At 36.3% G+C, this 14413-nt stretch overlaps 2 protein-coding genes across 12 annotated transcripts in view; one reads left to right on the plus strand and one right to left on the minus strand.

The window, feature by feature from the left end:
* Positions 1-13460, minus strand: CFAP96 (cilia and flagella associated protein 96). Of its 10 annotated transcripts, XM_081521811.1 has the most exons (9): positions 12242-12483; positions 10984-11168; positions 9676-9895; positions 8018-8155; positions 7848-7923; positions 6049-6227; position 5902; positions 1870-2036; positions 1-242 (listed from the first exon to the last, which is right to left on the minus strand). In XM_081521811.1, exons 2-9 carry the CDS (start codon positions 11081-11083, stop codon positions 194-196), a joined length of 930 nt encoding a protein of 309 aa, XP_081377937.1. In that variant the 5' UTR covers positions 11084-11168; positions 12242-12483; the 3' UTR covers positions 1-193. The 10 variants fall into 10 exon arrangements, 6 of the variants coding, with proteins under 6 accessions (XP_081377937.1, XP_081377940.1, XP_081377938.1 ...); XR_014062623.1 differs by lacking the exons at position 5902; positions 12242-12483 and adding an exon at positions 13304-13460 and having other exon boundaries at positions 6056-6227; XR_014062624.1 differs by lacking the exons at position 5902; positions 12242-12483 and adding an exon at positions 13304-13460.
* Positions 12595-14413, plus strand: part of UFSP2 (UFM1 specific peptidase 2) — an 18674-nt gene continuing 16855 nt past the window's right edge. Inside the window, exon 1 of one of the 2 annotated variants that reach the window (XM_081521779.1) lies at positions 12595-12657. In XM_081521779.1, the coding sequence (XP_081377905.1) occupies positions 12637-12657 (21 nt within the window). In that variant the 5' untranslated portion in view covers positions 12595-12636. Of the gene's footprint in view, positions 12658-13767; positions 13807-14413 lie in introns of those variants that run through there. The other variant, XM_081521780.1, reaches the window with a different exon arrangement.

A 14413-nucleotide genomic window follows, 5' to 3' on the forward strand; every position in this document is an offset into this window, starting at 1 on the left:
TTATTAACAAATACTAGTCATTTATTGATGTAATAGTATGAAAAGAAGGAAGAGCAGTAGAGTCACAGCCTTAAATTTCTTTTAAATGTTTGAGCTCTTTGTTCCACACATCTTATATTTTTTTTCAAATAATGAGCACTTGATAGCGAAGTTTTGTTAGTCACGACCTGTAACGCTACTTGTCTTCCAGATGCTAATAGGACTGTACTGAAGCAGTCTTGTAGTTCTTCATATTTAGTGCCCTAAAATTGGAAAATAAATGCACATTTAATTTTATAGGTGAAGGTAACAGATCTGTATATTCTTGTAAAAAACATTTTGTGATTAAAAGTTAACAATCCAAACAAATCCAAATTTTCTCACCAAAGAAAAAGCTTCACTTTCTAGATCAGATATACTTTTAAAATGTAATTTAAGAGGGAAAAACTGGTTTATGAGACCAATTTTAAATACTACTTCCCAGAGGTGTGTTAGTTTTAAAATTAGGCTAAAAGAAGCTAAAACTTGATTTAGGATAATATTTGTGATAATGTAAAAAAAAAAAAAAAGATATTTCAATAAACTCAAAATACTAAACAAATGATAAACTTGTGAATAATTGGATACTTTTTTCCTTTGCTTTAAACATGTGTGCTAGAGCATCATAGAATTTTTTTCAGATCTGTTCTCTAGATAGCCAGAAAACTTGAAACCACACTCCTTCCCACCCCACACAAAATTCCATTTATTTGAGTGTGAGTGTGTTGAGGAAAATTCTAACTTTACTGTCAGTTCTGTTGTCAAAGGATAAAGGTCAAAGGACATGGAAAAAAGGCTCCATAACTTTGTTTCCCAGATGAACCCTCTACTAATTAGCCTGCAAAAATATATTATTCCTATAGACAACAGTTAAACTATATAAATAATGAAGGGCAGCCTTACTTTTGTGATTATAATAATGATGTATTTACAATCACTGTCCACAAGTGATAAAGAAGTACTATTGTTTCTACAAAGGGAATGTGAATCTGATGTCCTCTTCCTAATCCAGTGTGATTACAATGAAGTTAGAAATATGTAACTTAGTCAAATTGGCATTAAAACTTTTTCAATGAATAGGCAGAAAGGTAATCAAATGAATTCTTCAGTATTTATGATCTTCCACATATAACAAAAGAATGACAGGCTATCCTTTTCTAAATTATATTCTGAACTTCTAAGAACTTTTCAGTTTTGAGAGTGATCAAAACCTAGGTATGATTCAAGTTTTATGATACATAAATAATAAACATATACTTTTCCTCAAAGTATTTTTACTTAATCAGAATATTTCCAGTTCTCATAGAGGGTTATTTAAAAGTTAAAGACAGAATAAGTGTCATTAAGAGTCCACACAATTACTGAGAGTCTGGGGCCCATACAGAGATAATAATTTAATGAATCAAGAGATCCTTTCGAGAAACAGACAATGTTAATATGTACTGCTAAGTGAAATACATATATATATGCATATATATATATGCATGCATGCTTGCTAAGTCGCTTCAGTCATGTCCAATTCTTTGTGACCCTATGGACTGTAGCCCAACAGGCTCCTCTGTCCATGTGATTCTCCAGGCAAGAATACTGGAGTAGGTTGCCATTTCCTTCTCCAGGGGATCTTCCCATCCCAGGGATAGAACCTGTGTCTGTTTGGTACAGATAAACTAAGCTTTTTCAGTTGGGAATTTCAGAAGATGGGAAAGAAGTTCTACAGGGGAGAGCAGGTATAAAAAGCTGAGATTTCTGAAGTCACCCAGATTTGTCACTTTTTAAAAGTATATATATATAAAAGTTATTACTTTGAAGAAATCTAAAAGCTGGAAATAATTTATGGGTTAATATTACTACCTTTTGACATTCAAAGCCATTATACTTTCAATTGGTCTGCTTTTTGGTCCACCTGGAGGATGGAAAACCTTAGCACTTTTGCTGGATGGGCTTTTCAATTTAACCACGTAAGGGTCAGCAGAATGTGAAGGGTAAGGATCAAATGTTCCTGCCTTCATTCCACCAGCCTACAAGTAAAAGTGAGACAATTTAATGTGGTTCTGTCAAAATGCTTCTAACAAAAATTAGATGTGAAAAAGTTCATTCATATTTGTGTATTGTACATGGAGCTGGTTTTACATTTAAAGAAAACTGTCCATTCTGTTTAATTCAAATACCATCAAAGGGTCTCCATACCACCAATTTTATGGGTTAAGACACTATAATTCCAAAAGTTCTCTATTAAAATGCACATAGTTATAAGAAGGTAATATTCTAAACTATTGCCAACAGTTAATATTTTAGTGAGTTTATCAGAACAGGCTGTGAACTACACAGGATGTGAGTCCATTCCTGAGGGTGTGAGAACCAGGTCACATGTATTTTCATACAGGAAGAAGTTAGGGTTCAGAACCAGAGGACGAGAGATGAGGCCAAAGGTCACGTTTACCCAAAAGGAAGCCTGGTACAACACGAGTTCAGTAAACATCAGTAAATGACGGGGAAGATACTGAAAAATTTTTTTTTAATGAAAATAAAGGAATAGCACATAGAAAAAGAAAGTGAGAGGCAAACATAATCCACCATCAGCCCTCCACACCAGCAAGGTCTGCATCATCAGATTCAACCAATCTCAGGGCGAAAATATTTTTTAAACAAAGAATTCCAGAAAGTTCCCCAAAAGAAAACTTGACATGCACAGGAAACTATTTACATAGCATTTGCATTGTATTAGATATTGTAAGTATATGATTTACATTATACAGGAGGATGTGCAAAGGTTACACACAAATACTAGGCCATTTTATGTAAGGGACCTGAGCATCCTTGAATTTTGGTATTCTGGAGGTAGGGGGCAGTGGTCTTGAAACCAATCTCCCATAGATACTGAGGAATTACTGTACCATACACTGTACTTTTCTTATAATCTATTAAGATAAGTCAATCATTTTGACCTATATGCAAAACAAACATTTGCTTTGACTTTTTAAACTGATACATATTAACAGGATTTTCATCATATTATATATGGTCACCAAGAAAACTCTATTCAATCACAATAACCCATTTAATTAGGCATCCTTTCTCTTACAGTGTCTAAGCCAGATATACATGAAAATGTGATTCATTTGAAAGATATGGTTGTAATTTTTCAAGTTATCAAGATTGAGACACATAGTTTATTTTAAAAGCAACAAATAATAAGGAATCTAAAGAAAATACAATTGATTAATTAATTGATGTAAAAGCAAAACAGATGAATAGAAAATGGAAAAATATATATGGTAAATAAACCAACTCACCAGATGATGTTTAAAAAATTAACAGGTAAATCTATATAATAAAGATTGAGAAATAGGTGGAAGAAATCTATACATATATGGAATATCAAAAACTGTAAGATTATTTTTTTACACCTTTACATTGACAGATTTGAAAACCTGAATTAAATGGATGGTTCTCAAAGAAAAATATTGTCTAACTGACTCAAAGAGAGGACACCTACAGAAAATAGATGGACATTAAGCTCAGAAATTAAGCTCAGAACATTTACTATGAGAAGTCTTTTAAGTTTTCAAGGAAAAGATATATTTGATGCTATTAAACTCTTTAAGATGCTAGCATCTACTTATATCAAAATAGAACAAGGAATGTAAAAAATACAGACCAGTCATAACACTTAGAATTGATGCAAAAATACTTAATAAAATATTAACAAATAAAACACAGTATTACACTTAAAGATTAATACAACACAGTCAAGTGAGAATCATTTCAAGAAATCTATTCTTTTTACTCACCTTATAATAAGTTAATGGAGAAAAAAAAAGATGGTCTAGATGGATTATACAAAAACATTCAACATAATTCTACAAACATTTCTGATTTAGTCTTATTTTTTTTAAACATGAATGCTAGAGGTATTCCCATGATCCCCATATCATGTCTAAACATTGGCACAAGCATGACATGAGAGAGAGAAATATTGGAAAGGAAGGAGCAAACTTATTTGCAGATAATATAATCATATATCTAAATATCCAAAGAGAATCAGTGAAATACCCATTAGAAGATAAAATTAAATAAAGTGGCAGTTACTTTAAAAAAAATCAGATGTTTTAATAAGAACAAATAATACAAGGGGATTGATGGGGAAAATAAACTATTGACCAGGACCTTAAAATAAGAATAAATATGATACATAAATCTACGTGAAACAAAATATAAAAATCTACAAGACAAATAAAGGTTTCTGTAAGTAGCTTAATTCTAGATAAGAAGATTCAAAGTATAAAAATGCTAATACAAGTTAAAATCTAAAGATCTCATTTTAGAGCAATACACCAAAGGTCTTTTTTCCCCAGAACTTCACAAAATAATTCCAAAGTTCTAAATAATAACTACTGGAAAACAGTCATATAAACTTATTTAAAGAATAAGAAGAGACTAGACCACCCAATATTAAAATGCAATAATAATTAAAAGTAGTTTGCTACTGGTAGAAATAAACATCAACTAAATAGAAGGAAAATTCAGGGGAGAAAAACACTAAAAATGGGAATTTTGATTTGATAAAGTGGCATTTCAAAACAGGAGCATTAATTACTCTATCCATGAAATCAGAAACAATTGCCTCTTTAAAAACAATTTTACTTAAGTCTAAGTATAATAAACCACACCCATTCTAAATTTACAGATTCTGTGAGTTTTGATAGATGTGGTTTTTCCAGTAGTCATGTATGGATGTGAGAGTTGGACTATAAAGAAAGCTGAGCGCCAAAGAATTGATGCTTTTGAACTGTGGTGTTGGAGAAGACTCTTGAGAGTCCCTTGGACTGCAAGGAGATCCAACCAGTCCATCCTAAAGGAGATCAGTCCTGGGTGTTCATTGGAAGGACTGATGTTAAAGCTGAAACTCCAATCCTTTGGCCACCTCATGCGAAGAGCTGACTCATTTGAAAAGACCCAGATGCTGGGAAAGATTGAGGGCAGGAGGAGAAGGATGAGATGGTTGGATGGCATCACTGACTCAATAGAGATGAGTTTGGGTAAACTCTGAGAGTTGGTGATGGACAGGAAGGCCTGGCATGTTGCACTCCATGGGGTCACAAAGAGTCGGACACGACTGAGCGACTGAACTAACTGACTGATACATCCGTGAAACCACAAAGGCAATCAAGATATGGAACACATCCTCCCCTCAAAGCAACCTTCTGTCCATAAACCTGAAATTTGAAAAAGATAAAAGCTGGATCCTTACCTTGTTCTTTCTATCAAAATACATTCCAGAAGAAAATTTAAATGCAAAAGGATAAGACTAGTTAAAGAAATCAAGAATGCATATTTCACTAACATTGCTGGCAAGGAAAGTCATTCTGAGAATGACAAACTCAGCACAAAGGACTGATTATAAAATTTATATTTTATAATGATAAATCATTATTGCTATTTCTGAATAGCACAGAATACTATAACAAAAGTCAAAGATTCAACAGACGAGAAAAATTATTTTCAACACAAATGATAAAACAATATCCTTAATATATGAAAAGATCTTACAGATTAATATGAAAAAGACAAATATCCTAATAGAACATTTGCAAGTAAAAGAAACACACAATTCACAGAAAAAAAAACTAAGGTATAAACTAAGTTTATAAACTGTAAGGAAGATTTTGATTTTTATTCACACTTGTAAACCTCAGCAGAAGGGAGACAGTTCATTTTACTCACCCTTCAAAAACTAAAGATGGTCTGACTTTTTATGGTTTTGAGAAAAACTATACCTAAGATCTAGACAGGTGCTTAGAAAATTCATTGTAAATTAAAATACTTTAGAGATGAGTAATAATTATTTCATAAGGGCATCATTATTCCTTATGGTATCCACACTCTATGACTTTTCATAATTTCATCAAAATGGGTTCCATGATTCGTGGCATGAATATAAACAAATGGGAAATAAAAGAATATGACAGCAAGAGGCAACATTTCTTTATGATACTTAATATTTTTTCACTCTAAAAATTTTAACTTAACTTTTTACCAGGAGAAGAGGGCTTAAAAGGGTTCCCAACTGTTTGTTTCTTCTCTGCTTTTTTAATTGGTGGTAAAGGTTTCTCAGACATGTAAGGATTGGTATCAAAATATTCCTTTGGGTAAAGATTTAATTTGAAAGCTGTCCCTTTAAGTAAACGATGATGTTCTTCATTCTCTTTCTGTAAATTAAGGAGTTTGAAATTGTATTAGATAGCAAAACTTACTCAATACTGGAAGTAACATAACATAAAGTTAATTTAACTTTAAATTTTAATATAAGCATGTAGATTTTTTAAGTATATGCTGCTGGTTCACTTTTTTAAAACATTCCTTTGCTATGTTCTATTTTTTATGATACAAAATATGCTTGCTTAGGAAGAAGCACAGCTATGATTGTTCATCTGGAATATAAATTTATTTGATGTATATAGATATATCACTTGAGCAAATCTTTATTAACTACCTATAATATGATATAATGCATTAAAAGTAAAAGTCAGTTTCTAGTTCAAATCCTAACTCCTTCCTGCTTCCTAGCATTTCCCAGGGACACTGGGAGAGTTACTGATCCTTTTAGTGTCACATTTTTTCCTATAAATGACGATCATGACATCCCCTGACCCTTAATGCTATGATAAAGATGAAATGCGATTATGTGTTCAAAGTACCTGGCACATGGTAGGCCTTCAAAAACATGTCAGCTTTTCTCCTAAGAATAAGGAATACTTACTTTTTACATTACAACACTTGTATGGTACAATATTATTTTAGGAAATTCAGGGACATAAAATTTCTGACTTATGAATAGTAAGTTCTAAATGTGGAATGAAAGAGTTTTATTCTAAAGAGAGAAAAGTATCTTATATCCATAAACTTAGGATGAAAGACTAATTACTAAGCTATTGATAAAATTGCCTTGTATGTATTTATATATTAGGTATTATCATTCCTATAGAATATTATATATTATTTTATTCTATGTAAAATGTAGTTTACATAGAATTTTATATAAAGTGAAGGGTCCATACATAGAAACAAGAGATGACTATTTTCAAATGACCAAGGTTTCTGCTCAATTTAATAGAAAACTTTTCCTGGGTTTGGACATGCCCATTTGCAAAATTGGCCACTATCTTTCTATCTCGTGCATGCATGCGTGCTAAGTCACTTCAGTCGTGTCTTACTCTGTGCGACCCTATGGATTATAGCCCGCTAGGCTCCCCTATCCATGGGGATTCTTCAGGCAAGAATACTGGAGTGGGTTGCCATGCCCTCCTCCATCTATCTCACTGCCATTTAAAGTTACCACAGCCAAAATTATTGAAGACTGCATGCTGAAAAAAAAACAAAAATTTAAAATCTTATATCCTTCTCTAGTCTCCACTTCCTCCCTTCTCCCCAACACTCTTCCATTCTGTTCACTCACCATAATGGCCTGATCAGCCCAAAAGGACTACCACTACTTTCTTAGGCACAAAATATTAGGGTGTGTTGGGAATACAGCTAAGGATTAGGATACAATGCTTAGAATCAAAATAGAGCAGTTGATCAGGCCACGCTGACAGAAGTCTCACAGCTAGTTTAGAGAGATGTAAGATAAACTATAGCAGGAATTAAAGCTCATCCAGGGAATCTAAAATCAAAATGGTAAAATTATCACAATTCCTAAACATCAATCTGCCATTGCCCACATAATACAAATAGATAAAAAAAAAAAAACCCTAATTGGATCACAAGTGAATTCTCTAAGTCAACTAAATAAGAGAAAGATTGAAATAAGTTACAAGAGATTCTTTTACCTTGTTATTTAGTTTTGCTGCATCATAGAGATCAGAAGAGTGTGAAAACTGCTTACCTATGGTAATATTTGCATAGCTAAGGAAGGAAAATAATGATGATGACTTCAGGGTTCAGAAATTAAATTTTTTAAATTCAAAACAAATGATATGAAAGTATTGAAATATCTTACCCATATCCAGTTCCTTTCTTTCCTGGGTTTGTGTACAAGTTCTTTCCAGGTGGCTCATATTTTTCTTTGGGTTTAGACTGTGCACTGAAAAATGGGACTGGTCCACCTATGGTTCCATAGTAACTTCCTAATCCACAGCTTAAATACAGTGTAACAAGAACAAAAAGAAGCAAGTTGAAATAGTGAAGTTTGTGTTATATGTATTTTACCAAAATTTATAAAATATTATTGAAAGAGGAGCAAAATATATGCAGTAGATTTGACTTGTCTAACTTTGGTAAGAAAAAAAAACTCTTTTGTTATTTTTGTAATCTAATTTTCCCTATTATTCAAAGTCAAAAATTCCATTTTAAATGTTCTACATAAACAAAGCTTAGCATCTCTAGGAGGTTAGAAGAGTTTACATTAGCTCAGTTAACCATAAGAATAAACAGATCCTTTGTATGTTTTTCTACTGTGTTTTTTCTAAAATTATTTTTTATTTAAGCATAGTTTATTGACAATATTGTATTAGTTCCAGGGGATGGGAAAGTTGAATAGGAAAAAAGTTGTTTAAAGGATACAATACATATGTTACATGAAAAAGAAATAAAGTAGTAGCCCTAAAAATACACACTGAAATTTACATCTAAGAAGAAAAGTAAGAAACCCCCAAAAAAGTAGTAATAATAATAATAAATAGTTCAAACTTCTCCGAAGTGTACAAAGGTAGGAAAAGATAAACTATAATAACAGAAAAGAAGACATTCTCCACTCTTAATAAAGACAATTTAACTTGGAAGACTGAAGCTTTACTAATCTCAAAATCACAAATAAGCACAAAATTATTTTTCAACCAATCCTCATCTGTCATAAACTCTAGATTAAGAGTCAACATTACTGAGTGTGAATTAACATCATATTATAAAACTCAGCTATATTATATCACATAGATTATATGATTTTATCTGTTTAAGGATTTAAAGGTTAAAAAAAAAGAAACTCATCCTGACAATTTTTACAACTAAAATACTGTTAAGCCCCTACATGTAACTTCATCATGATTTTTAAACAATGTACCTTTGATAAATTATCCTTTTTACCCAAAAAAAGATTTCTCCTACTTTCACATTTTTTATTTATATTTTTTTAAAGTTTTAAAAAGCAGAAAAAATAGTCAAGGCCACAGACATGATGACCCAAGGCAATTTTTTTTTCTAGTCTGACTATTGCAAGATTTTCAACTAAAACTTATTTTCATTATTTAGTTGGCTTTATTAATATAAACTGATAGAAAATAGTGACACAGATGACTAAAAATTTAATGTGACAATGCTGCTGCTGCTGCTGCTAAGTCGTGTCAGTCGTATCTGACTCTGTGCGACCCCATAGACGGCAGCCACCAGGCTCCCCCGTCCCTGGGATTCTCCAGGCAAGAACACTGGAGTGGGTTGCCAGTGCCTTCTCCAGATGTGACAATGAGAACCTACTTAATCAATTAGCCCGCAACTTAAATCACCGAATATAATTGTCTCCATCTAAGACAAACTTACACCTAAAAGTCACACTTTAAAAAATGAGTCATACATAAGTAAGTCCTACAGAAAAATCAACAACTTTGGCTGGAGGAGAGAGAGTGATGCAGGAGATAGATTTAAGATTTTCTCCCCAATACTTACGGCTTTTTCTCTCCATTGCTAGGGAGGAAGGCTTTGCTTAGATTTTTTTTGGCTTCTTCCATCATGTACCGTCTCCTCACTTGATTCAGATTGACATAGCCTTCACCTTCAAAAATCCTTGCAAAATGGGGATCAAAATAACCTGCCTGGAGATTGGACATTTCTTTGGATCCCCCGGGTAGAATCTGTCTATTTTTGCTTGCAGCTTCATTAAAGGGTCCTTTAAAGATAAAACAGGAACATCATAATTTTGAGCTCACCATTAATAAAAGGACATGAAAAATAACAGAAAACTTTCCTGATCCTTGCCACTAGAACACCAGGGCAACAGAGAAAAGTTTCAAAACGCGATTAGAGCCAATGAGTTTTGAGCTCTTAAATGCTGTTTCAAAATGGTCACTGAAAGATCCATATCAAAGGCTTCACTGACAATAAGAACTAAGGCATTTCCATTAAAACATTGTAATAATTAGATTGAGATCCTCTTAAACTCTGAATCTGAGAGCTGGAAGAGGCCTTACAGGTACTGAATCCAATACTTTCCCATAGGAAACTGTTTTGCATCTTGCCTTTTTAACAACTTATCTTAGAGATGTTCCATATTCTTTTTTATTGTTTTATTTATGACTCTTCTAAAAATCTCTCAGGTATTTATTTGGCACTTCATTTTCAAGAAAGTGATCATGGACGGCCATTTTAGATGTAAATGTAAATGCTATTTGTATAGTAGAGTGTCCCAACTAAGAAAAAAAAAAAAGCCAATGGTTCAGTCCCTTCATGGTTATAATTCCCTTTTGGGGCTTTCCAGGTGGGGCACCAGTGGTAAAGAATTTGCCTGCCAATGGAGGAGCGACAGGAGAAGTGGGGCGATTCCTGGGTCCAGAAGATTCCCTGGAGAAGGAAATGGCAACTCACTCCAGTATTCCTGTCTGAGAAATCCCATGGACAGAGGAGCCTGGAGGGCTACAGTCCATGGGCTTGCGAAAGAGTTGAACATAACTTAGCGACTAGACAACAATAACCAAAAAAAACATTCTGGGAGAAAACTGCCATGCACCTTGAAAATAAATACAAATACCTATGAGGAGAATATATGAAGGTAGGATAGTCCAAGAAAATGAGCTTCCTGATCTTACAAAAAAAAAGTTCTCTCTTACCGCTACTGAAATTTCACAGGTGTTTTCAACTTTATACCTAAAGCTTTAAAATACAGACCATTCAAAAAGATCATTTAACAAACATTAAATCCAAAATTTTATAGAGGAAACATCCACTGTTAGGCTGTAAAGAAAACCAAACTATACTTACGATTAAAGTGTGACACATAGTTATCACCCACAGTAATATATTCCATCTCACTGAAGAGGCCAATCCTCTCCATATCAGTTTTCCCTCCTTCCGCAGGCATGGCTGCGCCTTGCTGGCTGTGTGCTCTGTGTTGGTGATTTCAGCGGGTTCTTAGTGCCACTTCTGTAGCAAAACCCTACTCTACACTGAAAAATACAGGAGAAAATTTAGGGAATAGGGGATTCTAAATTGCAGTCCAAAATATTTTCAGTCTGAGAGTTAACGTGCACATAAAACAACAGTCCCAAGCTATATGGGGAAAGAATCTACTTTGTGGGGCCAAGGGAGAATAATGGAGATTCAAAATGATCACCACGAACCCTCCCCTTGAGTTTCCAGCTGAAGTATCTACAAATTACAAGGAAATGTTTATCTGTGGCACTGCCATTCATCTGTCACAAATAGTCATATTATGATGGTACAGTGTGGTATAAATACTGTATACACAACATCCTTCTTTTGAGAAGTTCAAAGTTGAATCAAAGATTTTAATTATATAAGGCAGTCGTTTTTAGTTTAAACCCTTTTATCTAAACATACTACGTTGTCCCTTGTGTTAAAAATTACAACTTACGTTTTCAGAATGCACAACACACCTAGGCATTACCCTATAGTTCTTGAATTTTTTCAAGTTTAAATGTACATAACAAATACATTTGGCGCCACTTGGTGAAATCAGTTCACAACAGGGATAGGAAGAGAGGACAACTGACTAAGCAAGATAAACACAAAGAACAGCAAAACAAAAATCCACAGGAATTCAGAGTATTTGTTACAGGGCAGACTGCAACTATGAGTTCTTGAAATATCACTCTAAATATGTAACTATGGTATTTGGATGTTTTCTTTAATCAGACATGTTCTAAAAAGTTGGACCAAAGAGCTAATACTTGCTCCCATTTCATGGTAATATTTTTCAAGCACCAACTAGATCTAGGTACTGGACACATACCTAGATCTGGTGGCTTCCCTAGTGGCTCAAACAGTAAAGCATCTACCTGCAATGTGGGAGATCTGGGTTCAATCCTTGGGTCGGGAGGATCCCCTGGGGAAGGAAATGGCAACCCACTCCAGTATTCTTGCCTGGAAAATTCCATGGACGGAGAAGCCTGGTAGGCTTCTCCATGGGGTTGCAAAGAGTCGGACACGACTGAGCGACTTCACTTTCTTCACTTTCACTGGACACATAGGTTGACGAATAAAACAAACATTGGCTTACGCTTCCCAGTTTATAATCCAAGGTAAGAAACTTGTGCCTTGAATTTAGAGCAAGCTGTCTCAATGACAATAAACAGGATTGCCTATTTGAACCTGCGGTTCATCCTCTCCTCCTCCTTGCCATTTTAGCTCTTCCTCTGATCAGGTATGCTTTAAAACTAAAAGTCAGTCAGTTGAAGGGCACTAATTCGATTCGTTTCATATTTCAAGGCTCCATCTCCACTGCAAACTTAAAGTCTTCCTGTGCTGCTACAGGGGCTCAAATCCTTTAAATGGCTCATAAGGCCACTATCACCCTCATCTGTCACCATGGGAACCCTCCCTCTCCTGGAACCTAAGCTTCAATTGTCTTCCAGTTCTCAAGTCGGCCTCTCTCCAACCACAGGACACTAGCACATGCTGTTTCACTTTCAGCAGGTACTTCACTGTGCCTACACCTTTCTTTCCTCTATCTGATCCTTCTGATTGTTTAGCTCATTCTTCACTTCCTTAATTCACTTCATCATAGCACCATGTACTTCCCTCTCCAACCTGATCATGGATGCTTATTTTATATTGAGTTATATTATATTCACCTTGTAGGGATCTTGAATTAACTGCTGTTTTCTCTCACTAAACTGTGGGCTCCAGGAAGATAGGAACCACCCAACGAAGTGTGACACAGAGGGAAGAAAGGAAACGGAACAAAAGGAGAGTTTTTGCCTTGAATTTTTCCACTGCTTAACTCTTCTTGAGCAGCACTGGCAAAATCTTTCATTCACATATTTAACGTTTTGCAAAACCCTCCTCTGAGTAGGGCTTGCTGGTAGAAGTTATAAAACCGAGATTTTAAAAGGCATAGATACTGCTGTTAGGGAGCTTATACACTTAGACAAGATAATAAAGTATAACTAACACTGTGGAACACGGCAAGTACCCTTCCAAAGTTACGGATAAAGTGCCCTAGGGGATGAAGGAGGGACAGAAAACTTCTGGGGAAAATGATGTCCCATTAGGGAAACTGAGGTTCAGAGTAGCTAGGTATCTAAAAGACAACACCTGATGGCTGCGAGGACCAAGTTACCTCGGAGAAGGGTACAAAGATCAGAGATCAGATTGTCCCAGCTCCAGTCCGAGCCAAGCTGCAGGAACAACAAGGGCCACAAGACAGCCCCGGTGCGAGCGATTCCCGCGCTGGACCTCGCCACGCAGCCGGTCCGCACACTAGCCGAGCCGCGGAGACCGTCTGCGGCGCGTTGCCCCGGCTACGGGAGAATCCATTCCCAGAACGAACGTTGCGGGAGGCTAGGTGGAGGGTTCGCATTCGGATCGAGGAAGACAAACAGAAAAACGTCAAGAGGGTGAGGAGGACCTGCATCCATCATTCGTTAGGACTTCCGCTCCCTGCCCCGTTATCCCCCCGCGAGATCTGGCGTGGTGGTACGCCCCGTGACGCACGCCGCAGGGCATGTTGGGAACGGTAGTCGGTCCTCCCAAATCCCGCCCTCCGGCGGAACCACTTCCGAGCCAGACTCTTGCGCGGTGGGCGGGCCTCGGCGTTGCTGTCGGCGCCGCGTCGCTGATACGGTGAGTATCCCCCCCCGCGCCCCGCCTAGTTCGCCACTGACTCCTGCGTGGTCACCTCCCACCTCAGTAGGTGCCTGCGAGTGGGGCTCTGCGGCCCTTGAAAGAACTTGGCCTGCCGGGGGCCGGTGGTCCGGGCCTTGGTCTGGGCCTTCTCGTCCTCGGCCTGGCCCCTCCGGATAGGGCCGGAGGGAAGCCGCCTCCGGGCGACCTTCGACTGCCCGGCTCCACCGCGCTCCCTGTACCTTTCCCTTGTGCGTGCATTTTGAGAACGAGGGAATCATGAGACGTTTTTGAAGGTTTCGAAGAAAGAGTGGACCTGGAAAAGAGAAGAGTAACTTTCCACGTAACTCTTGTTCCCTCGGCTGTGTGGTGTTAACACTTCCTGGCTTCCCTCCTGAGTGCTCAGGCAGGTTCTGCTGCAGTCCAGTATCCCTAGATGTGTGTTCAGGACTTTTCTTTACACCCTGTGCTTTCTCCAGAATTTGTATCTCCAGCTTAGAGATGTATTCTGAGCTCCAGAGCTGCAAATCTACTAACTGTACCTCCACGTGGTTGGCCCATATATATTTTAAACTCAGCAAGTTCAAAACTGACTTAACCATCCCCA

This window comes from Giraffa tippelskirchi, chromosome 8 (assembly GCF_054371585.1).
Source record: "Giraffa tippelskirchi isolate mGirTip1 chromosome 8, T2T-mGirTip1v1.2.pri, whole genome shotgun sequence".
Classification (NCBI taxonomy): Eukaryota; Metazoa; Chordata; class Mammalia; order Artiodactyla; family Giraffidae; genus Giraffa; species Giraffa tippelskirchi.